The 25,583-nt window shown below is 42.8% G+C and overlaps 1 protein-coding gene across 5 annotated transcripts in view; it reads left to right on the top strand.

The window, feature by feature from the left end:
• KCNH1 (potassium voltage-gated channel subfamily H member 1) overlaps nucleotides 1–25,583 on the top strand; it is a 440,397-nt gene that overhangs the window by 54,127 nt on the left and 360,687 nt on the right. For all 5 annotated transcript variants that reach the window (XR_011490223.1, XM_070473885.1, XM_070473884.1 and 2 more), the window contains exon 5: nucleotides 5,465–5,583. Coding sequence is in view for 4 of the 5 variants with exons in the window: in XM_070473885.1 (XP_070329986.1) it covers nucleotides 5,465–5,583 (119 nt within the window). In the remaining variant the exon portion in view is untranslated. The remainder of the gene's footprint in view (nucleotides 1–5,464; nucleotides 5,584–25,583) is intronic.

The raw sequence follows: 25,583 nt of genomic DNA, 5'->3' as shown, positions 1-25,583 counted from the left end.
TGGAAGGTGATGATGTAGTGACTTCTGCTTGAAGAAGCCGCCCTAGAGTTTTGGTCGTTGGTACGCCGATAGGAGAAAGGTCTGGGGGCAGGAAGGTTTGAGGACAGCACGGCAGTGTCCACACTGACTGGTGGTCCCCTGCGTCCTTTGTTATCTGCTGGGTGTTGGGTTATGGCTCCAGCTCCTCTAAGGGACCCCGTGACTTGTCAGATTAGGATGAGCCTGGCCTCCTGGCCTCCACCCTCCCAGGGCAAGGGTAAATACTTTAAGGGGTCCTCTGCAACTTCCCTTCCACGTGTCTCCACGTGGTTTCCCAGGGAGGGGCCTCTAGGTCTGCGTTTCTAGTATCTCTGGACTGGCCCTGGGAGGAGCTGGGATTTCAGCTCATCTTAGAACCATCTCTCCTGGCCTAGGGAGGATACAGGGATGTATGGGCTAAAGCAGCCTAGTGGGGGACTTGTCCCAGCTGAAGCCAGTAGCCAGTGTGGGCTCAGGTAAGGGAGAGTGTTGTCCTTACTGAGAATGGAGACAGGACTCGGTGAATACTTTCTAGCTGCTTGTTAGATTGCAAACTGCGTTCCCCTCCTCCTGTCCTCCGTTCATGCTTTCTTCCCCCCCTCCTCACCCCTCTTATCTTGCCTGATCATGTGATGCTTTGATCTTCTCATGACACCCCCAGCCCTACCTGCCATGTGGTGACCTTTAAGACAGAGCTAGAAGAACCCTGAGCTGGGGATTTCTTCATCTGAGCTCAGTTCCCTGTTGAACTCCCAAATGGGATATAATTGGAAGGGTGGGTACAGAAATACCTCCTAAAACTGAACAGAGTTTATAAAATGGGCTACTTTTCCTTTGGGACTTTATGTCTACTGGAAACCCAGATAGAAGTAGGACAATGGGAGAAAACAATTTGTTCTTCATCCACGTTTATTCAGCATACACACTTACTGGGTGTCTTTGGGGGATGTTTAGCTTTATGATCAATGCTGACCCTCAGGAAATGTAAGACAGAGACCCTGCTCCTTATAGTCTATTTGGGAGATGGGCAGACAAATAAGCAAATAAGAACAATAAAGCCTAACCAATAATCTAATGGGAGCGTGCCTAAGGCAAGTAGGGGTACATAGGTGGGAGCCGGCGATTCGGCTGGGGGTAGGTGGTATCAGGGAAAGGCTTCCTTGAAGGCAGAGGGGTCTCCCAGCTGCCTTACTTTCCTTGTGGAAGTGACCATGTGGCTTACCTTAACAAGACCACCTTAAGCTTGGTTCTCATTGAGTTGTTCTCTCCCAGCTGGCCCCGTCGGCCAATAGGAAACTGAGTATTTCCAGCAGTGTCTTTCCCGATGCTCTGCCGTAAGGGACATTGTTGGTCCAAAGGGTACATTTATCTTCTACCAAACCCATTTGCTTCTCTTCTGTGTTTTCTTAAATTTTTTATTGGTGTATAGTTAATTACAGTAGTATGTAAGTTTCAGGTGTAGAGCAAAGTGATTCAGATATGTTAATACTTGCATGTATATACATATAAACTCTTTTTCAGACACTTTTCCATTACAGGTTATCACAAGTGGATATATTTCCCTGTGCTGTGCAGTAAATCCTTGTTGTCTATTGCTCTGTGTAGCGATGTGTGTCTGTTGATCCCACACTCCTAGTTCTCCCTGCTGCCCCCTTTCCTAATGATAAACTTGTTTTCTATGTCTGTGAGTCTGTTTCTGTTTTGTAAATAAGTTCATTTGTATCATTTTTTTTTAAGATTCCACACATAAGTGATGTCATATACTTGTCTGTCTCAGTCTGACTTACTTTCTCCCATGTTTGCGATCTTATTGCATGGCCATCACCCATTATGCTTATCACCCAATGTGGCCATCAGCCATATTGCATGGCTAACCGGGGACCCAGAGGCCACTTGGATCGCCTCCTCTCTCCTTCTGCAGTCATTGATTCTACCTCTGCAGCTGTTTCCAAATCTCCCCTTGTCTCCTGGCTCGGGCCACAGCACTGGTCCAGGCCCTCATGGTGTCTTGCCTGGGATTCTGGCTGCTCTTCCATCTGTTAACCACTTCCACACTGCCATTCTCTCCTAAAATGCCCCCACCATATTTGAACTCCTTTACTGGATTCCCTTTGGATTGCAGGTTGAAGTTCAAATTTGTTAGCTTGCTGTCTAGGTTCTTGCACCTAAGTTCTTCTCGATCTGACCCTTGACGACTTCTTTAGCATCACTTCAGGCCACTGCCTGCATTCTCCTCCCCTCTGCATGCCATGCACCATTCATCAGGCTGTTTAGAAGATCTTCCTTATCACTGACATGTTACTCTGCTTTATGATTTTTCTGCCTTCACGGGTGCTGTTCCTTCTGTGTTGGAGTGTCTGTATTTTCCTTCCTGCTGCATTCTCCTCCCCTCTGCATGCCATGCACCATTCATCTAGATGTTTACAAGGTCTTCCTTATCACTGACATGTTACTCTGCTTTATGATTTTTCTGCCTTCACGGGTGCTGTTCCTTCTGTGTTGGATTGTCTGTATTTTCCTTCCTGAGTTCAACTGGCTCCTACTCATCTTTGCAAAGTTTGCTGTAGTATCACTTCCTGTGGGGAGCCCTCCCTGATAGCCCAGCCTGGATTTGTTATGCCTTCTCTGGACAGTTTTGTCTATAGCATCCTGTACTCATGTGTTATAGAATTTAGCTTACTATATCATGGTTTTTAATTTACTTCAGTCTTTTCTACTAGAATACAAGCCCTTTGAGGCCAGAATCTGTACCTTACTCATTTTAGCAACCCTGGTACTTGGCACTTTGATGGTACATAGTAGTTATGTTTGGAATTAATATGTGAATGAATGATGTTCTTCCATCTGGCTCAGCATGATTCTTTTTTTTTAAGCGTGATTCTTTTTTTTTTGTTGTCTTTTTTTTTTTTTATTAGTTGGAGGCTAATTACTTTACATCATTGCAGTGGTTTTTGTCATACATTGAAATGAATTAGCCATGGATTTACATGTATTCCCCATCCCGGTCCCCCCTCCCACCTCCCTCTCCACCCGATCCCTCTGGGTCTTCCCAGTGCACCAGGCCTGAGCACTTGTCTCATGCACCCAACCTGGGCTGGTGATCTGTTTCACCCTAGATAATATACATGTTTCGATGTTAGGCGTGATTCTTAATATAAAGTGTTTAGAGCCCAGGAAGAACGACATGGGGTGGCACTTGGGAAAGGACTTACTGCCTCCCTTCAGAAGAGGCAGTCTGTCTGTCCTGGTAGGGGTGTGATGGAGGGTTTCCTGCTGCCTGTCCGTTTCCCCATCCAACACCCACTCACCTTCCTGTGCCCTTCACAGTCAGCTGAGAGCGGAGAATCAGGGCTAGAGTGAGGGACTAGCTTGGGCCTGGGGAAATGCCCTAAAGTCCAGGAGTCTTTCTGTTAATGTTTCTGCCATACCATCGGATGGACCAGGACCCCAAGCCCTGCCAGGCGGGGTCTGGGATATCTGCCCTGCCAAGTCCCTCTTACCGTTGGTCCCAGAGTGTAGGTTGCGGTGGAGGTGGTGGTGGTGGTGATGAGTAGGACTGAATGGGGAGGAGGGCGGTGAAGAGCCCTTGCTGATGTTTTTGTGCGCAACTGTTTTCTCCCCACCTGAAAAATAGACTTCCTTCTCCTCTTGAAGAGCTTTGCAGAATTCATTTCCAGCTTTGTTTTGAGCTGAAGGCTAGCCTGACTCCAAAAGAAACTTTAAAAGCTTCTAGCCCATGGTTCACACAAGCGAATTCCAGTGAGCACTTTCATAAATGGCCGATTTGGGGGAAGATGTCAAAGGCCCCTGGAGAGTCTGGGCTGTCCCCTTCTGTCAACACTAGCAGGACTCCCCGCAACCTGACCACCGTGGGCCTCTTTTCACACTGACCCCAGCAAGTCCTGTTTCTCTACTTAATGGTGTTGGAATGGATGAAAATGCCACTACCTTTTATTATAGCCCAGAACTTCTGGAAGAGATAAAAAGACCTGATTTGCTATTCTTGCTATATTGACAAAAATGTGTACAGATTTTGATCCTTAAAGGTTGTGCAGAAAAACAAAGAGCCATCATTCTGCTTGCCCATTGTCCTCTGGGTTCTGTCTGCCTTGGAAAGGTGCTCCAGGTGAAGTTTGGTAAACGAGATTTCTACTGCCAGGCACTGACTGCTGCTAAACTCTGAAGTATAAAATATAATATTGCCCAGTCTTGCTTTTAGCTGTCAATAGAAATAGTTGCCTGCTCTGTTTATTTAATATACACCACTATCCAGGTCTTTGGAGATCCCTAGCCCCAAGATTGGTTTGGAGAGCCCCTACAGACTTTCAGGGGTCTCATGAGATGATTGCTGTGGTCATAAGCTTGATGCAGATGGCTTGTTGGATGTTGTAATGGACAGTTGTCTCTGGGGACCTTTAAAACATCCCTCACGCATCTTAAATTCCTAATAAGGATCACTTGTTCATTTTAGATTTTGGTGTATGGAGTGGGAGGATTAGAAAAAGCCCAATGTTTTACTTTCCCTGGAGGAACTAGTCCAAAGGGCCAAGGAGGCCTCAAGACAGTGTTTGTCTTAGCCCACTACTACTTGGAGCCTGCTAAACTTTCCTTGCTTTCCCAGGAAAGTGCATCCTGCACTTAAAGCATGTAGGTAGAGTATTTTAAGTTCCACTTTACAGATGAGATAACTGAGACCCAGATGACTTAAGCAATTTGTTGGTGGTCACAAGCAAGCTAGAGGCAGAGATGGGACTTATATCCATATTTCTTTACTCCAAGTTCAGTGCTAGGCTCACTGAGGTTCTAGTTTTAAGGAGACCTACATGCTATCAACTATCCTTCCCTCATCCCAGAGCAGACTGAAATCAGCCAGTATTATTTCCTCACCTCTCCAGGGGTTGAATTCATTTCTTATTCCCCTGGCTTTGGAGAATGTCGTACATGGAATGACCATGTGACTCGCTTGTCTAGTTATTTAAAACCTAGAGCCAGCTTGGCCTCTGCTAGGATCAGACAACATGGGACTTGCAAGCAGCCTCAGCCATACATTCAGAGAAACATCTCGACTGCCTGGTATTATCTGGCAGAAAAGCCTTGGGCCAGGGTGGAGCGATCTGAGTTCTAGACTCTTTAACTGCCTAGACACTCTGCCCTCGGTTTCCCTATTTGTAAAATAATGCTGCCATCAGGACCTGCCTTCCCTACACCGCAGAGCTGTGATTGGGATCGAGTGAAAGCCCAAAGGGAAAGTCCACTGCTGCCCAGGGTGCAGCGCGTGCGTCCGGGGCTTCTCTGAGCAGCGAGCTTTGACGCCGAGGATGACTGAGTGACTCACGGGTGCGCAGGAGGGAGGGGTGGGGTGGGGTGCCCGTAACTTGTGGTGTGAATGCCCGAGTGCCTTCAGGACCCAGGTGAACCTGTCTCTCCTGTCTCCCGCATGCTCCAGGCTGGGGGAAGTTTGCTCGGCTGACCAGAGCACTGACTAGCAGCAGGGGTGTCCTGCAGCAGCTGGCTCCCAGCGTGCAGAAAGGCGAAAACGTCCACAAGCACTCCCGTCTGGCCGAGGTAAGGGCAAGGGCTCCTTCAACCTAACCCTCCCCTCACTTCAGGGGGTCCCTGGGCTGGAAAATGGTCCACAGGGAGGGTGCTGGCTTGGAGGGGGCCTTCCGGACTCCGGACTCTTGTCTTGGCTGAGCTGCACTCCACCATGTGTGGCTCTGGGTAAGTGAGCTAACCCTTGTCAGCTTTGTACTTTCCCATATGTAAAGGGGAACTGCAAACTCCATTTGAAGCTGCTTGAGATAAAAGGTGTTGGTTGACTCTTGGGAAGGAGATAGTAGTGCCATATATATGAAGGGGGCTTTACTTATAAGCCTTTGGTATATGGTGTTTTAGCAATGCATACTATTATAGGAAAAGAAGATACAGGAAACAAAAAGGAAGAAAATAAAAATCACTTAGAATCCCACTAGCCAGGTAACATTGTTATAATTTTTATGGGCTTGCCTTAGCTCTTCTTTGTATTTAAGAAATATTCTATTTCCTCAAACCTAAGCAGTATATTTTTTCGCTCTAATGGAGTTGAGATGTATCTGAGAATCAATATGTGCATTTAAAATGGATTATATTGCCTTTTCTTCATTTTATAAAATTATCAACATGTGGAAAAAAAAAAGTGAAAGTGTTAGTTGCTTAGTCATGTCCAACTCTTTGTGACCCCATGGACTGTAGCCCACCAGGCTCCTCTGTCCATGGAATTCTCCAGGCAAGGATACTGGAGTGGGTTGCCATTTACTTCTCAAGGGAATCTTCCTGATCCAGGGATCAAACCCGAGTCTCCTGCATTGCAGGCAGATTCTTTTACCATCTGAGCCACCAGGGAAGCCTGATTATGAAAGTTTTCCTGGATAATAAATATACTTAATATTATTGTTGTTTGCATCACCTTTCTGGCAAAGAAAACTCATGGTGGTGGTGTTCCTCCTTTTGCTGGGACAAGTGAGAGTCTGGGAAGCTGGGACAAGATGTTTGATCAGGCTTAATGCACCCCCATGATTACTGTCTGTCTTTGGTTGTTTTGCCTGCAAACTACTCTCATCTCCCTCCTTTTGTTGGTGCCTGATATTTTTCCCAACTAGACCAAGTAAGGTCTAGTTAATTAGTAAGACCAATTAAGAGCATTACACCTTCCATACAGCAAATTTCCATCATACCCAAAGATGCCAGACTTAGCTGTCTCTCTGCCTGGTGGTGGCCCATCAGTTCTTAACCTGTGAGCAGAAGGCAGGGTGCTTCCTGACCTGCCTCTTGGCTCCCAGAGCCCTAAGGGAGATGCTCCCAGCATGGTGCGGCTGACAGTGGGTGCTCTGCCTATGTGCAGCGAGTGTCTAATGGGTTGGCTACAGAAGATGTCCCTATATGTAGAGCAGCCAAAACCTTCTGCCCATAGTGGGACTTTCATTTGCGTCATGTTAGAGCAGGTGAGACCCTTGGATGACAGTAGCGTCATTCTTATCATGACGTGGGCTCAGCTTATGATAAAAAAAGGAGACCTTTCAGCTCGCAGCCTGCACTCTGTCTGTCCCTGATGCTGCTTTTGGTTGGTAAAGCTCCCTCCTCTCACGCCGCTCCCCATCTGGCTCGCTCCCACCCAGCCCCATTCCTGCTGTTCCTCTCACAGCACAGGCTTGCTCTGCCCGTAGATATCTATGTGCAGCGCCTCCACTGACGGCAGGTCTTTGCTCAAATGTCATTTTCTTTTTGTGGCTACCTGTGTCAGTAAGACACACAATCACTAGTAGGAATATTTACATCTGAAGAGATTGATTGCAAGGAGTTGGTTTATGTGGTGGTCAGGGCTGGCTGGCCAGGTAAAGAATTCACAGGGCAGGTTGGCCAGTTGAAAACTCTTGCGAGGAGCTGATGCTGAGGTCCATGGATGGAATTTCTTCTTTCTCAGGGAAACCTCAGTTCTGCTCTCAAGGCCTTTCAACTGATTAGATAAGGACCATCTAGATTATAGAATGTAATCTCCTTTCCTAAAAGTCAGCTGATGGTAGGTGTCAATCACATCTACAAAATATCTTCATAGAAGCACTTAGTGTTTGACTGAACAACTGGGGATCATGGCCCTGCCACACTGACACATGAAACTAACCGTTATGGTTTATTCCTTGTCAATTTGGCACCCGTGTACATTTCCTTAAACCATGTTTAATCTCCAAATAAAGACAAAAGCTGAGCGCCGAATAATTGATGCTTTTGAACTGTGGTGTTGGAGAAAACTCCTGAGAGTCCCTTGGACTGCAAGGAGATCAAACCAGTCCATCCTAAAGGAAATCAGTCCTGAATATTCATTGAAGGACTGATGCTGAAGCTGAAACTCCAATACTTTGGCCACCTGATGTGAAGAACTGACTCATTGGAAAAGACCCTGATGCTGAGAAACATTGAAGGCAGGAGGAGAAGAGGATGACAGAGGATGAGATGGTTGGATGGCATTACTGACTCGATGGACATGAGTTTGAGTAAACTCCAGGAGCTGGTGATGGACAGGGAAGCCTAGCATGCTGCAGTCCATGGGGTCACAAAGGGTCGGACACGACTGAGTGACTGAAATGATTGAAAGACAATAACAAAGTCATACTTCCACCTAACATGGTCCTCTTATCTTTTCTAATTAAACTTTTAATTTTGTTTTGGAATATAGTTGATTCACAATGTTGTGATATTAATAGTTTCAGGTGGACATCAAAGGGCCTCAGCCATACATATACCTGTATCCATTCTCTTGCATATAATCAAAACATACCAACCCTCCCCCAGAGGAGGAGGCAAAGTCCTTGGGTGAGATACACGCGTCTCCTTGACATCCTGTAACTAAAACAGTGTGGTATAAACTTAACTCCTATCAGTACATCTTGTGTTAGATGATAAAGGAATAAGAAGGAAGAAAATAAAAGTAATAAATAAAATGCCTATACACACACATGCAAACATTCACAACAAAATAAGAAATACTCATAACTCTTAATCCTCTCCTTAACCTGCTCTGTTATTCTCCACTTAACATCTCCCAATATACTCTGAAGCTGAAATTGTTAGTCACTTAGTTGTGTCCAACTCTTTGCAAAACCATGGACTATAACCTGCCTGACTCCTCCATCCATGGGATTTCCCAGGCAAGTGTACTGGAATGAGTTGCCATTCCCTTCTCCAGGGGATCTTTCAAACCTAGGGATCGAACTCAGGTCTCCTGCATTTCAGGCAGATTCTTTACCCTCTGAGCTACTAGGGAAGTTTACTTATTTATACAGTTTACTTATTTATTGTATTTACTGTTCACTGATATATCCCAAGCATTTAAAACAGTGTTTGGCACATAGTAGATGTTCATAAGTGTTTTTTTTTTCCCTTAATTGATCAAATGGATAAAAGAAAGGAAGTGATGTTGGTGTTTTAGTCTACCTGTCTGACATGAGTAAGTGCTGATTGACTGGCAATATGAGGCAAACATCTGGGTCCTCTCCCAGGGGCTAGTAAATTTTAATTAGCCTGCCTAGAGGCTTATGGATTTTATTGATCTTTTCAAAGAACCAACTTTTGGTTTTGTGGATTTTCTCTGATGGTTTCCTGTTTTAAATTTCACTGATTTCTGCTCTAATTTTTTTTTTTCATTCTGTTTAGTTTGGATTGAATTTACTCTTCTTTTTCTAGCTTCCTAAGATGGAAGCTCAGTTTATTGATTTTTGATCTTTCTTCTTTACTAATAAATGCTTTCAATCCTATAAATTTATTTTTAAACACTGCTTTCACTGCATCCCACAAATTTTGATAGGTTGTGTTTTCATTTTCAGTTTGTTCAAAATATTTAAAGCTTTCTATTGAGGTTTGTTTCTTTGATCCCACGTGTTATTTAGAGTTGTTTAATCTCCAAGTATTTGGTGATTTTTCAGCTGTCTTTCTGTTACTGATTCCTGGCTTAATTCCACTCTGATCTGAGGACAGACGTTGTTTGATTTCTACTCTTTTAAATTTGTTGTGTTTTATGGCCCAGTGTGTGGTTTGTCTTGGCAAATGTTGCATTTGGGCTTGAGAAGAATGTATATTCAGCTACTATTAGAGGAAGTAGTCTATAGATGTCCTTTATATCCACTTGATTGATGGCGGTGTTGAGTTCAACAGTGTCCTTACTGATTTTTGCCTGCTGGATCTGCACGTTTCCTTTAGGGGGCTGTTTAAGTCTCTAACTATCATAGTGGATTCATCTATTTCTCCTTACAGTTCTATCAATTTTTGTCTCGTGTATTCAATTCTATCAGTTTCTGCCTCAGGTATTCAGTTCTTTCAGTTTCTGCCTCTGGTATTTAATACTTGTTCTGTTGCTTGATGCCTATGTATTAAGGATTGTCATATCTTCTTGAAAAACCCAACTCCTTTATCATTATGTAATGCCATTCTTTTTAAATTTATTTTTTAATTGGAGGATAATTGCTTTACAATGTTGTGTTGTGTTTCTACAACAACACAGATCAGCCATAATGATATATCTCGCCTCCCTGTCGAGCCTTCCTCGCCTCCCCCACCCCCTCCTCTAGGTCATCACAGAGCATCAGGCTGGGCTCCCGTGTTAGACAGCAGCTTCCCAATAGCTATCTCTTTCACACGTGATAGCCCAAGCAAAAAGTGGGCAGAAGACCTAAATAGATATTTCTCCAAAGAAGACATACAGATAGCCAATAAATACATGAAAAGATGTTCAGCATCGCTCATTATTAGAGAAATGCAAATCAAAATTATAATGAGGTATTACCTCACACCAATGAGAATGGCCAACATCAAAAAATCTACAAATGATAATGCTAGAAGAGAGAATCCTCTGCACTGTTGGTGGGAATGTAAGTTGATACAGCCACTATGGAGAACGGTATGGAGATTCCTTAAAAAACTAGGAATAATACTACCATATGACCCAGCAATCCCATTACTGCATATATACCCTGAGAAAATCATAATTGAAAAAGACACATGTGTTGTAATGCCATTCTTTATCCCTGGTAACTTTTCTTGCTGTAGTTTCTGGTCTGTCAGGAATGAATATTGCAACTCCCACTTTCTCTTGCTTAGCATTAGTATAGTAAATCTTTCTTTTTTTGGTTTTGTTTTTCATTTGTTTTTATTAGTTGGAGGCTAATTACTTTACAACATTGTAGTGGGTTTTGTCATACATTGACATGAATCAGCCATGGAGTTACATGTATTCCCCATCCCGATCCCCCCTCCCACCTCCCTCTCCACCCGATCCCTCTGGGTCTTCCCAGTGCACCAGGCCCGAGCACTTGTCTCATGCATCCAAACTGGGCTGGTGATCTGTTTCACCCTAGATAATATACATGTTTTGATGCTGTTCTCTCAGAACATCCCACCCTCGCCTTCTCCCACAGAGTCCAAAAGTCTGTTCTGTACATCTGTGTCTCTTTTCCTGTTTTGCATATAGGGTTATCATTACCATCTTTCTAAATTCCATATATATGTGTTAGTATGCTGTAATGGTGTTTATCTTTCTGGCTTACTTCACTGTGTATAATGGGCTCCAGTTTCATCCACCTCATTAGAACTGATTCAAATGAATTCTTTTTAATGGCTGAGTAATATTCCATGGTGTATATGTACTACAGCTTCCTTATCCATTCGTCTGCTGATGGGCATCTAGGTTGCTTCCATGTCCTGGCTATTATAAACAGTGCTGCGATGAACATTGGGGTGCACGTGTCTCTTTCAGATCTGGTTTCCTCGGTGTGTATGCCCAGGAGTGGGATTGCTGGGTCATATGGCAGTTCTATTTCCAGTTTTTTAAGGAATCTCCACACTGTTCTCCATAGTGGCTGTACTAGTTTGTATTCCCACCAACAGTGTAAGAGGGTTCCCTTTTCTCCACACCCTGTCCAGCGAATAAATCTTTCTTTATTATTTTATTTTAATCTACTTGTGTCTTTATATTTAAAGTGGGTTTCTTATTGACAGCATATAATTGGGTCTTATTTCTTGATCCACTTTGATAATCCCTGTATTAATTGGCCCATTTAAACCATTGACATTTAAAGTGATTATTGATATAGTTGGATTAATATCTACAAAATTTGTTGCTGGTTTTTGTTTGTTGTCCTTGGTTCTGTGTTCCTATTTTGTCTTCCACTTTTTTTGCCTTTTATGGTTTTAACTGAGCATTTTATATGATTCTATTTTTTTCTCTTTCCTTAGGATATCAATTATACTTCCTTTTTTACTTTTTTTTAGTGGTTGCCCTAGAGTTTCCAGTATACATTTACAAGTAATCCAAGTCCACTTTTTTTTTTTCCAAGTCCACTTTCAAATACAGTTAACCCTAGGTATCCACAAGGGATTTTTTCTGGGACCCCTCAAAGTACCAAAATCCAAGGGTGCACAAGTCTTTTATATAAAATGGCATGTGTTTGTATATAACCTAAGCATATCCTCTTATATACTTTAAATCATCTCTAGATTACTTATAATACCTAATACAATGTAAATGCTCTGTAAATAGTTGTAAATATAATGTAACTGCTGTGAAGATAGTTGCTGGTGGAGCAACAAATTCAAGTTTTGCTTTTTGGCACTTTTTGGAATTCTTTTTCTGAATATTTTGATCTGCACTTGGTTGAGTCCACGGGTGAGGGACCACTGTAAACTGTGGGTTGGGAAAATCCCTTGGAGGAAGAAATGGCAACCCACTCCAATATTCTCGCCTGGGAAATCCCTTGGACAGAGGAGTCTGGCAGGCTACAGTGCATGGGGTGGCAAAGAGTTGGACATGACTGAAGCGATTGAGAATTCATGCCCTGTAATACACTGCTTCATGAGCAGTGCAAGTACTTTGTAATTAAATACTCCTCTAATTGTTCTGTCGTGTCCCTTGTATTATTCTTGTGATTCACTTATTCATGAGTGTACATAAGCATTTATATACATACACACACACACACACACTATCATACATTGCTGCTGTTACTTTGAACAAGCTGTTACCTGTCAGATCAATTAAGAATAAGAAAAGTTTTCTTTTACTTTCCCTTATTCCTTCTGCAGTATGCAGTATTCTTTTTAATTAAGTAGATCCAACTTTATGACTGATATTATTTTATTTCTCCCTGAAGATCTTTATACACTTTTTGCAAAGCATTTCTGCTGGCAACAAATTCCCTCAATTTTTATCTGAGGAAGTCTATTTATCCTTTCACTTTTGAAAGATAATCTTCCGAGGTATAGAGTTCTAGTTTGGTGTTTGTTTTCTCAACACTTTAAATATTTCACTCTACTCTCTTCTTGCTTGTGTGGTCTCTGAGTGGAGTTATGGTGTAATTCTTATCTTTCCTCCCAATAGGTTAGGACTTCCCCTTACCCCCACCCCTTATTCCCACCCCCGCAACCCCGTATTCTTTCAGGAATTTTTGTTTGATTTTCTGCAGTTTGAATATGCTACGCCTAAGTGGTTTTTTGTTGTTGTTTATTTGTTTCTTTTCATTATCTTGCTTTGTGTTTACTGAGCCTCCACTCTCTGTGGTTTGGGGTCTGACATGAATTTGGGGGAAATTATCAGTCTTTATTGCTTCATTATTTCTTCCATTTTCCCCCTTCCTTTCCTTCCGGTATTCCCATTTCACATATGTTACACGTTATGTAGTTGTTGCACAGTCCTTGGACATCCTGTTTTGCTTTAATTTTTTGTCTTTTTCTCTTTACTTTTCAGTTTTGAAGCTATTGATATGTTCCCAAGCTCAGAAATGCTTTCCTCTGCCATGTCCTCTCCACTACAGAGCCCATCAAAGGCATTCTTTATTTCAGTTACAGTATTTTTGATCTCTAGCATTTCTTTTTGGTTCTTTCTAAGAATTTCCATCTCTGCTTACATTTCCTGTCTGTTCTTGCATGCTGTCTATTTTATCCATTAGAACCCTTAACATATGAATCATATTTTAAAAAATTTATGGTCTGATAATTCCAGCATCCCTGCTGTATCTAGGTCTGTCTCTGTCTCTTTAGACTGTGTTTTTGGCTTTCAGTATGTCTTCCTACTTTTTATTAAAATCCAGACATAATGTTCTGGGTGAAAGGAACTCAGTAAGTAGGCCTTTAGTGTGGTGTAAGGTATTGGGGTCGGGGGCAGGTGTTTCCTAGGGGTGCTAGTGGTAAAGACCCTGCCTGCCAATGCAGGAGATGTAAAGAGAGGTGGATTTGTTCCCTGATTTGGGAAGATCCCCTGGAGGAGGGCATGGCAACCCACTCCAGTATTGTTGCCTGGAGAAGTTCCCGGTGGGCTACAGTCCATAAGGTCGCAAAAAGTTGGACACAACTAATATGACTTACCATGCACACAAGATGTCAGGGGAGAGGAATCATTCATAATCCCATGATTTGTTGTTGTTCCGTCGCTAGGTCATGTCCAACTCTTTGCGACCTCATGAACTGCATCACACCAGGCTTCCCTGTCCTTCACTCTCTCCCAGTTTGTTCAAACTCATGTCTGTTGAGTTGGTGTATTTAAAAATGGTTACTTATATCCTCCTCCTTCTAGAAGTAGGAGTTAACAATTCCCAAAGGGGAAGGAGGGGGAGGGATAAAGCGGGAGTTTGGGATTAGCAGATATAATGTACTTAGATCAGGCTGGAGGACCCTTTTCACAGGTTGGGTTCTCTGGGATGCAGATGCTGAGTAACATCTGTGAAAGAAAGGGAGGAGGAAGCAGCACTGGGCAGGGCAAGCAGCAGACACAGTGCAGATCTGCTGGAGGCCCTGCCAGCCCAACAGGGAGCTCTGCGGCAGAGAGCAGCTGGAGGAGCCCCGCACAGAACAGGAAGGGCCAGGCCCCTCCACCACCTTCCTGCTCAGTTATTGGTGGGCGGCGCCTTGGGAAGCTCACGTTTCTGCCCCTTTGAAGGCATGCTCCACAGCCAGGCAGAGAACCCTTCCTTGGAGCGGGATCCGAGTCTGCTAGCACGTCGCTGCTCTCTCTCTGCCCGTGTAGGAAGGGAAGCCATGGTCGGTGTATGAGCGTCCGCCCCGCTCAGCAGGATTCACCCTGTGATGCTCATGCAGGAGTGACCCTGCTGGACCACTCCGGCTGGGACCACTCCTTGCTGCCAGCTCCTCTCTTCATGAGATGGTTTGGGGGAATACGTGGAGGGGAACCATCTCTTCCTGTTGCATCTTCTCACTCTTCCCTATGAGGGACCCAGGTCAGGATAAAATCTGGGCTATTCAATCGTGATGGCTAGAGCGCTGGCACAGCCCTTCAGTCACATCACAGCCACAGCTCGTGGCACCATCTCACTGTAAGGAGATAGGTCAATGCCGAATGCGCTGCTGGTTTTCCTGGAGGTGACAGGCGTCGTGGGCTGAAACAGCATTGAACATTACAGCCCACTTGACCACTTCCTGTGTGATCTGGGGCCAGTCATTTCACCTCTAAGAAGTCCCATTTCTTCCTCTTTCTTCTCTTCAAATTTAGGGAATGAGTTCAACTGAAACGAATATGTACTCACAGATTTGTGAAGAATAAGGCAGATTCTGATTATACAGTAAATGTTCATAATGTTAGTTTAATATTGTTTTAATTTTTCGTTCTCTATCTTGCGTTTAAAAATTTTCTGAAGAGAAGGAAATCTTGCCATTTTCAATGGCATGGATGGACCTTGAGGGCATTGTGCTGAATGAAATATGTCAGGCAGAGAAAGACAAATACTGTGTGATCTTATTTTTATATGGAACTAAAACAAAGCAAAACAAAAAACTCCTGATCTCCATAGATAACAGACAACAGGTTGGTGGTTGCCAGACGCAGGGGGTGAGGGCAAATGAAATTGATGAAGTAGGTCAAAAGGTACAAACTACCAGTTATAAAGTAAATAAGTTCTGGTGATGTAATGAAGCACAATGCCTATTGTTTGTAATACTGTATTGTACATTCAAAAGAGTAGTTAAACATTCTTACTACAAGAAAAAGATTTGTAGCTACACGTGGCAATGTATGTTAATTAGACTTTGTAGACATCATTTTGCAATGTATATAAATAATCATTATGCTATACACCTGAAACTAATAGGATGTTTCCCTGATGACAAAGATGGTGAAGAATCTGCCTGCAATGCAGGAGACCTGGGTTCAATCCATGGGCCGGGACTATCCCCTGGAGGAGGGCATGGTTACCCACTCCAGTATTCTTGCCTGGGTATCCAATAAACAGGAAATAGGATGTTACATGTCATCCTACATTTCTCAGTAAGGAAAAAATCGCAATTTTCAGAAGTGAAACAGGTTTTTTTTGGATTCATATATACATATATATTTCATATATATAGTGTTCATATATATTTATATTGATTTTTTTTAAACAAAATGTTGTCATAATACTGTATGTGTTATTTTCCAGTTTGCTCTTTCCCCCACCTCCTAGTGTATTTGGGATATTTTCCTAAGAGCACATATCCCTTTCATTCTTTTTAATGGTTGCTTTGTATTCATTGTACAACTATATCTAAAGCTATTTAGTTAGCTGTCCCCTTGTTGATACATAATTAGATTGTTACCAATCTTTGGTTATTACAGATCATAATGCTTCGATGAACCTCTTTGTATGTGTGTTTTTGTTTTAATTTAGAAAACCTTAAGACATTCAGAGTAGTAAAGAGTAATTTAACAAGTTTTCATTTACCTATACTGTTTATATAGTACATGCTGACAATTTCTCACTCCAAATTCTTTTTTAAGAATTAAAATATTACATGGAAATCCCCTGGTGGTCTAGTGGTTAAGACTCAGCAATTTTACTGCTGTGAGCTTGGGTTTGACCCCTGGTCAGGGAACTAAGATCCTGTAAGCTGCATGGTGCAGCCAAAAAAAAAAAATTTAAATACTACAGGTAAAGTTGAGGTCCTCTTAGAATTTATTCCCAGAGGTAACATTACCCTAAAGCTGTATATCTCCTTGCTATTGGTGTTTTGATATTTTTATTACTTATATTTTTATTCATAAACATATATACTCTGATTTGTGGTTTTAAAAATGTATTTTCACAAATGATATCATATTTTATGACTTGTATTTTATACTCAACATTAATTTTTGAAGGCTTGTTATTTTAAAATTATTATAGACTAACAGTAAGTTCAGGGCTTCCCTGGAGGCTCAGAGGTAAAGAATCTACCTGCCAATGTAGGAGATGCGGGTTCAATCCCTAGGTCAGGAAGGTCTCCTGGAAAAGGAAGTGCAACCTATTCCAGTATTCTTGCTGGGAAATCCCATGGACAGAGGAGCCTGGCGGGCTGCAGTCTATGGAGTCGCAAAGGGTCAGACACAATTGAGCAACTAAACAACAACAGTAAGTTACAAAACTGGTACACAGGGTGCTGTGTACCCTCCACTCAGCTTCCCTTAGGGGTAGCATCTTATATAACTACAATCTAATAGTGTACAGTGTAACATAAAACTATAGGAGATCAACATGTGTTCAGTTCAGTTCAGTCTCTCAGTCCTGTCTGACTCTTTGTGACCCCGTGGTCTGCAGCACGCCAGGCCTCCCTGTCCATCACCAACTCCCGGAGTTTACCCAAACCCATGTCCATTGAGTCAGTGATGCCATCCAACCATCTCATCCTCTGTTGTCCCATTCTCCTCCCATCTTCCATCTTTTCCAGCATCAGGGTCTTTTCAAATGGGTCAGCTCTTCACATCAGGTGGCCACAGTATTGGAGTTTCAGCTTCAATATCAGTCCTTCCAATGAATATTCAGGGCTAATTTCCTTTAGGATGGACTGGTTGGATCTCCTTGCAGTCCAAGGGACTCTCAAGAGTCCTCTAACACCACAGTTCAAAAGCATCAATTCTTTGGCACTCAGCTTTCTTTATAGTCCAACTCTCACATCCATATATAACTACTGGAAAAACCATAGTCTTGACTAGACGGACCTTTGTTGGCAAAGTAATGTCTCTGCTTTTTAATATGCTGTCTAGGTTGGTCATAACTTTCTTTCCAAGGAGCAAGCGTCTTTTAATTTCATGACTGCAGTCACCATCTGCAGTGATTTTGGAGCCCCCCAAAATAAAGTCAGCCACTGTTTCTACTGTTTCCCCATCTATTTGCCATGAGGTGATGGGACCAGATGCCACGATCTTAGTTTTCTGAATGTTGATCTTTAAGCCAACATTTTCACTCTCCTCTTTCACTTTCATCAAGAGGCTTTTTAGTTTTTCTTCACTTTCTGCCATAAGGGTGGTGTCATCTGCATATCTGAGGTTATTGATGTTTCTCCAGGCAATCTTGATTCCAGCTTGTGCTTCATCTGGCCCAGCATTTCACATGATGTACTCTGCATATAAGTTAAATAAGCAGGGTGACATATACAGCCTCGACGTACTGCTTTTCCTATTTGGAACCAGTCTATTGTTCCATGTCCAACTGTTGCTTCCTGACCTGCATACAGATTTCTCAAGAGGCAGGTAAGGTGGTCTGGTATTTCCATCTCTTTCAGAATTTTCCACAGTTTATTGTGATCCACGTAGTCAACGGGTTCGGCATAGTCAATAAAGCAGAAATAGATGTTTTTCTGGAACTCTTGCTTTTTCGATGATCCAGAGGATGTTGGTAATTTGATCTCTGGTTCCTCTGCCTTTTCTAAAACCAGCTTGAACATCTGAAAGTTCACAGTTCACATATTGTTGAAGCCTGGCTTGGAGAATTTTGAGCATGCTCAAAATCAACATGTTTAGAATATTGTTAATTAAAGATCATATTCAGATTTCATGTACTTTACATTTCAGTCTTTACATGTACTCATTTGTGTGTGTGTGTATGTGTGTGCCTTTGTACAATATATACATGTGAGTATGTATTTAGTTTCATAAGAAGCTTCCAAACTATTTGCCAGTTGCAGTTGGTTGTACCATTTTACATATGAAACATCCAGTTTCTGTCCTTTCTAGCATGACATTGCCACTATTTTTTTTAAAACATGTTAGTAAGTAAGTAGTGATAGCTCAATGTGGTCATAATTTGCATTTTAAATGGCTAAAGATATTGAATGTCTTTTCATGAGCTTGTTTTCCAACCATATTTCCAACCTAGTGAAATGTCAGTTCATGTCTCTTGCTCATTTTCTGAGTTCTGTTAATATTTCTTCCTTTTTTATTGCTTTAGAAATGTCAGCTTAATTTTTTTTATTATTGGAGTATAATTGCTTTATAATGTTAGTTTTTGCTGTACAACCAAGTGAATCAGCTATATGTAGAGATATCAGCTTACTTTATTTTTTTTAAAAACCTTTTTTCTTCTCATTTATTTTTATTAGTTGGAGGCTAATTATTTTACAATATTGTAGTGGTTTTTGCCATACATTGACATGAATCAGCCATGGATTTACATGTGTTCCCCATCTTGAACCGCCCTCCCACCTCCCTCCCTATCCCATCCCTCTGGGTCATCCTAGTGCACCAGCCCCGAGCACTTGTCTCATGCATCCAACCTTAAAATTTATTTCATTTTATATTATATGAGGAAATAGAATTAGGAAGAGTAATTTATTCTACTTCAGATTTTTACATTACTTGTAAATTTTAGCTGATCACCTGTTAAATATACCTTTGATAGTACTAGATCTAAGTCAGTTAATCTGAAACCATTTGAAATACTGGTTAGGTCATTTATAGTATTTGGTTGCAAGGAAATCTATGAAGCAAATCATGATAGATAGCAAATAACAACAAATTATGCATACTGTGTCTGGTTATTTTCATACAACTTTGATTATGGTAAAGAATCATAGTTATTGAATTTTTAAACGATGGTATTTCAAATCACTCTATGATTAAAGCTCACTAAAGTAAATATTAAATATACAACAATTATAATTCACATCTTCAGAATAATGGAAATATTTTATGATTGATTTCAAATCTTCTAACCTCTGAATTTGTGATATTTGGTAAATGAGGAATCCTAAGAGTCTTAGAGTTTTCATGCATTTTAAATATGTTTCTTCAAAGCCTCAAGGAATATGTTAATACTCAAATATCAGAATAGATTTGAACCAAAAGTGTGGGTCATAATTCTTAATCAGTGAGTTATTACTCAGAGACATAGATGCTATTTTCTTGGTCAGCTTACTTTAAATCCTCTGGTTTGGTGTTTACTTTCCTCTTAGAGTGAGCTTATGCACGACCTGAGTTTGTTGGTGGGAGTCCATTGGGTCCCCAGTTGATGAGGCATCTGAATGTGGTGGTTGAGTTTGCCCACCAGATTCATAAATTTTCACCTGGTTCAGACCAACTTTCCTGTACATGTTTTTAGCCCTGGGGCTCCCAACTGTGTGAACAGCAGGAGTTTGGCCCCACACTCATATATGGCATGTACTTGGGGTTCTGATCTCTTACATATAATCCTTTTCTATCCAAAAGGCCAGACAGATGACCAGTTTCTTTTTTATGTCTCTGAGATATGGTTAATGGTTTTCTGTTCCATGCGTCTTTGTCAGGGCAGCCCTTTGCCACCCTAGCAAGAGCACGTGGTTTCCCTTCCGGTTCCCTCCAGTGCATACCCAGCTCTGATAAGCCCTGTTTCTGAAAACTCCTGGGCTGTTTTGTTTCAGCTCCTACTGGCAGCTTTGGGTTTGCATTCCTCTTACTGTTCTGGTGCCTAAGATTTTAAACTTTATTATTTCTTTTGAAACGTTTGTTTGAGTTTTTAAAACAGTGTCTCAGTGTGTTGGGTTTAATAAATGGATGGCTTACCATTCTTACTTAGTCCCTTCTACTGATTGTTAGCTCTCTAAATACTTGTGCTAGTATAAAAATGATGGACTACTAGGAGTGGAATTAAGGAGACAGAGGGTAGAAACATTTTAAACTGGGATAGAAACTGCCAAGTTCACACAAAGTTATGCCAGTTTGCCAATTTCTTTCTTCTCTCACCGTTACCAATATTAATTGCTGTCAGTTTTTACTCAGTCTTAAGTTTTAGCATTTCAGTTAATTTTTAAAGGAATAACACCCACTTTTCAATGACTGTGCAAGGATTTGGTCTGATAAATATAGAAGCTGCCTTCCTTGTGTGCACGTAAGTGGTGTCACGGCCGCCCGTCAGTAGGACAGGCGTGAGGAGCACGAGACGGCCCCGCGCTGACCACCTCGCAGGCAGCTGGACAGAGACGCAAAGACCAGAACTTTGCTATTGGACACCCGCACACCGGGGCTTACTCTCCGCATTCCCCGCTGGCACGCAGGTGCGCTGTCCTCGGCTGAGGGAGAGTCTGGAGGCCAAGAGAGCATTGTGTGTGTGTGTGTACTCAGTCACGTCCCGCTCTTTACGACTCCATGGACTGTGTAGCCCGCCAGACTCCTCTGTCCGTGGGGTTTCCCAGGCAAGAATACTGGGGCGGGTTGCTGTTTCCTTCCCCCGGGAATCTTTCTGACCCAGAGATCGAACCTAGGTCTCCTGCATTGCAGGTGGTCTCCTGCATTGTAGGTGAATTCTTTACCAACTGAGCCACCAGGAAGCCAGTATTAGGGTCCCTAGTTTTTGGGTCCCTCAAGCCAGAATCACTGGTAGAGGCTGCCAGGTTGTATGTGAGCAAAGGTGTTTTTTTCTGAGAAATAGGCTGTATGTGCCTTGAACTTGACATTTCCCACTGCACTATCTTTTGGTGGGGGGAGCGGGGGAGTGTTGACTTCATTTGACTCTTCAGACTCAGGGGAAAGTGACAGCACTCAGGGCCGTCTCACCATGCAACATCGTATTCTGTTGTTTTGTGCTTGAAAATGTTAGTGTCTGTGGCAACAGGAACTTCTGCCACAGTTACCTGGGTTTGGGGCTCATTCTGTCTCTCATAGAGAGTCTTTTTTGAATACTCACACTATCAATATGCCACAAGCTGTGCCTGGGTATGAGTTTGTCATTTCTGGAGGTGTGTTGGGTGATGGTTTGATGGCCCATGGACGGTGAGTTTTGAAGTGTGGCTGGACTAATGGCCTCTGGTTGCCTGGTGGCTCCACCAGCCCTCAGGGCCACGGGGTTCCTTCCAGTCAGTGCTCTGGACTCAGGGCTCTTATGGGGGGACTGTTTGCATTTTTCCTAGGAGGGCCATATTGTTTATTCAAGCAGGTAGGGAAAAACTCACATGTTCAATGATACCAGGAATCAACTCTACACTTGATTTTGATTAAAAAAAACTTGTCAATGAACAGCTTGATTGAGGTTTAAGGATTTTTTGCAGGTTTTTTTCCCTTAGAGACAGGATGATGTAGTGGAAAGAGGAAGGAATTCAGAGTCAGACTGACCCGAGTTCTGTCCAAAACTCCGCTGCATTCCAGCTGTGTGATTTTATAAAAGTTGCTTAACCTCACTCATCTTTCCTCATCCTCATGAAATTAAAGATGCTGCCTACCTACCCTGAAAGACCATCATGAGGATTTGTGACGCTTCCAAAAACACATCCAATCTTATCGCTCAATGCTTAAAACTCCTTTAACACCGTCTTGTTATTTCTTTGGATAATTTTAAAATTTACCTTGTGACTTACAAGACCTAACTCCCCTCTCTAGCCTGTCCTAGTTCTATGCTCACACTGGGTCAGCCAGTGGCATGCACACTTGTCAGACTGTCCCTGGGGCCTTGGAAGTGCCCTTCCTCTGCCTGCAACTCTTGCTGTGTCTCTCTCCTGGCCTAGTTCCTGCCCATCCTTTAAGCCCCAAGGTGGACATCAGACCTCCCTGTGAGGCCTTCCCACCTGCCCTGTCCCCCCTCGGGCAGATGAACCTCACTTTCAGAGGCTCTTCTTGCCGTGGGCAGTTTCCTCTCTGAGCTCTCATGCCCTGGGAATGCTGCTGTTTAATATTTGCCTCCTCCAATAGATGAAAGGTCCGTGAAGACAGTCTCTCTCTTATTTATTCTACGTCTCTACCATTGAACGTAGTACCAACACCCAGTAAGTGCTTGGTAAGTGTTCATTAAAGGAATGAATGAATGAAGAAGGATGCGAACACTTAATTCAGTGCCTGACACTTGATAGGCCCCTTCACTTTTAACCTCTTCCTTCCCATCTGAAAGTTGTCTGCCTCGATCGTGGATAATGGACAACTATTTGAGCTGATTTTGATAACGATGGCAGTGTTTCCGTGACTCCACCTCATCACTAATACTCAAAAACTTGAGTTTTAAAAATGTAGCTGAAGAATTCAAAATACAAAGTTAAAAGAATACCACTGAAGTACTCCTCAGCTAAATAGAGAAAAAAATGTTGCCCAGTTGCATTTCACTATGGGCTTATATTTGTGGAGTGTCATGGGCTGGTGCTCTATTGTGACATAAAGTATATTGGTTAATACTTTTAATTGCTTCCCACTGCCTTTATCTCTCCCATTAAAGACCAAGTGCATCATGGAAAAAGTTCTAAAAATAGAGCCTGCCTGGTTTATGGAGAAGGGTGTTTATGATGGGAATTAAGCACGTGTTTAGCTCAGATGTCTTAAGCCCCAAATGAGGCTTTATTCTGTGGCTAGGGTCTCGTTAACATCCAGCTCTCCCTTTTTATTTGAATATGCTTTTTCTGGTGGAAACAGACTCTGTCCTCACTCTGTGGCCATAAAAAACCCATGTTGTTTCTAAACAGGGGAGGTTTTTGGAGTTAAACTTGGGGAAAGGGAAAGAGATGCAGGTATAGGTGCTGAGGGAGGGGTCATGCCTGGAATAAGGGGTTTAGGGAAAGCAGGATTTCAGTTCACTCACAGTGGGAGGATGTCTGGGGCAGCTGTGAGGGATGAGGGTGATGGTGGAGTTCGTGGAGCGGGCTCTGTCTGTGGCCTTGATCAATAAATGAAGCCAGTGTGGAAGGTAAAGTGGTGAGTCCCCCAGGGCTGCCCTGAAAGAGGAACTTCCCATTCTCTGTGCTTGGTTTCTTCTGCCATCATCCAGGGAGATGACGCTGACATCCCCCGTGAGATGGTGGTCTTGAGGTGGCTGGCCCCTCTGACTCTTGTTGGGGTTCCTCCCGGCTGTGTTGGACTGGCCCGGTTTTCAGGCTCCCAGGGAGACTTTGCAAGCGTCTCTGCCCTGTGCTGCTCCCTGGTTCAAACCCACATCCTGTCTTTCCTGGGGTTCTTCATCGTCACGTAGCAGGTCTCCCTGTGCTTCTAGACTCGCCTCTTCTGATCCTTCTTCCATGCTGATGCCCGATTATCCTCGCAGAGAGCGATCTGATTATGCACCTCCCTTACTTAAAGTTATTACCTTTGCATAAACAGCACATCAAGGCTTGACCTCCTCCCTTATATTTAGCTTCATTGCTCAATATTACCCTCTCTGTATTCCCTCTCCTCCCCACCCCTGCCACCACCACATGAGAAGAGTCACAGAGAAAGCAGAGACTTACCTGCCCCAGCACAGCAGGCTTCTCCCACACTGAGCCCTTACACTGCCTCTGTTACCTGTCCCAGCTTGCACACACAGCCTGCTGGAAATGTCGAGAGTTTTGTCTGTCTGGAGATAGAGACAGTCACCTCACCTCCAAGCTTTTCTGATGACTGAAATCAATTTGCTGTCTCTTTTCCTCTTAAAGTACTTCTACCCATTGAGTATCTTTCTACATTAAGTATTATATTTTCACAGTTTGTTTGCACATCTATCTTCTGCTCTAAACTATGGGACCTTTGGATCCTTGTGGGTAACTTCTGATGTCCAAGGGTCCATGGGTCTTTTTATTGGGATAGGTCCATAGCATTGATGGGGTCTCTGAAGCTATTTTGTCCTTTTTTCCCCCAAATAAATGAATTTTATCAGTCTATTTTTCTTCTCAGGCCATGTTAGTTTTGTCATTCTTGGTCCCCAGTCTTTGAGGAAGCCTAAGCCTTTAGGTTAAAAGGATGTACTATAGGAGCTGGAGCCTTCCTGATGCTCACTGAGAATCTCCTGAACCAATCCTTTATTTGTACAAAAATACTAGTGTTTGAATACTACTTAACTGTTTGCAAGAATAATTTACATATGCACACACACATTTATATCTATAGTCTTATCTGCCCTTCACAATATCTGCCTGGTATTGGGCTTCCCTGGTGGCACTAGTGGAAAAGAACCTGCTGCCAATGCACGAGATAGAAGAGACGTGGGTTCAGTCCCTGCGTCAGGAAGATCTGGAGGAGGGCATGGCAGCCCACTCCAGTATTCTTGCCCAGAGAGTCCAGTGGACAGAGGGCTGTGGTCCATAGGGTCACAGAGAGTCAGACATGACTGAAGCGACTTAGCACACACGCACACACATAACTTCATTTTTCAGGTGGGGAAACTGATATTGGAGACTTTGCCTTGCTTAAGGTTGATCAGCTGTACCACTCATATGTGCAATCTAATATAGAACACAAAGGAACTTACCTACAAAACAGAAACAGACTCACAGACACAGAGAATAGACTTGTGGCTGCCAAGGAGGAGGCGGGGTGAGGGAGGGGTGGACTAGGAGTTTGGGGTTAGCACACTCTCATATATAGAATGGATACTCAACAAGGTCCTACCACATAGGTAGCATAGGGAGCTATGTTCAATATCCTGTGATACACTGTAATGGAGAATAATATGAAAAATAATATATGTATGTATAACAGTCACTTTGCTATACAGCAGAAATTAATACAACATTGTAAATCAACTGCACATCAATAAAATAGATTTTTTAAAACTGATCAACTGTGAAATGAAGACTGGGAATCTGCCGAGTTCAGCCTGCTAGAACTGTATCTTGATTGACTTACTGATTGCCACCCGGTCCCTAACGGTTTCCCCAGCCCTGTCTTTGTTATCTAATGTCCTCCCTTCTCACCACCCCCAGCTTCACAGTTCCATGTATACACGTTTGTGATTCATGTTTTTTAATCAGTATTTTGGTTGTGTGGCTATCCATTCCAGATCTGCTTTTGAGATCCGCGCCTACATCTCTTGAAGCTGGTTTGGGACATTCCTAGAGAGCAATGTCATGGTGTGGTTTAGACTTGTGCTGTCCAGTGTTGT

Source organism: Odocoileus virginianus, chromosome 11 (genome assembly GCF_023699985.2).
Source record: "Odocoileus virginianus isolate 20LAN1187 ecotype Illinois chromosome 11, Ovbor_1.2, whole genome shotgun sequence".
Lineage (NCBI taxonomy): Eukaryota > Metazoa > Chordata > Mammalia > Artiodactyla > Cervidae > Odocoileus > Odocoileus virginianus.
Note: the sequence above shows the minus strand (reverse complement) of the source record. Positions and strands in the feature narration are given on the sequence as shown.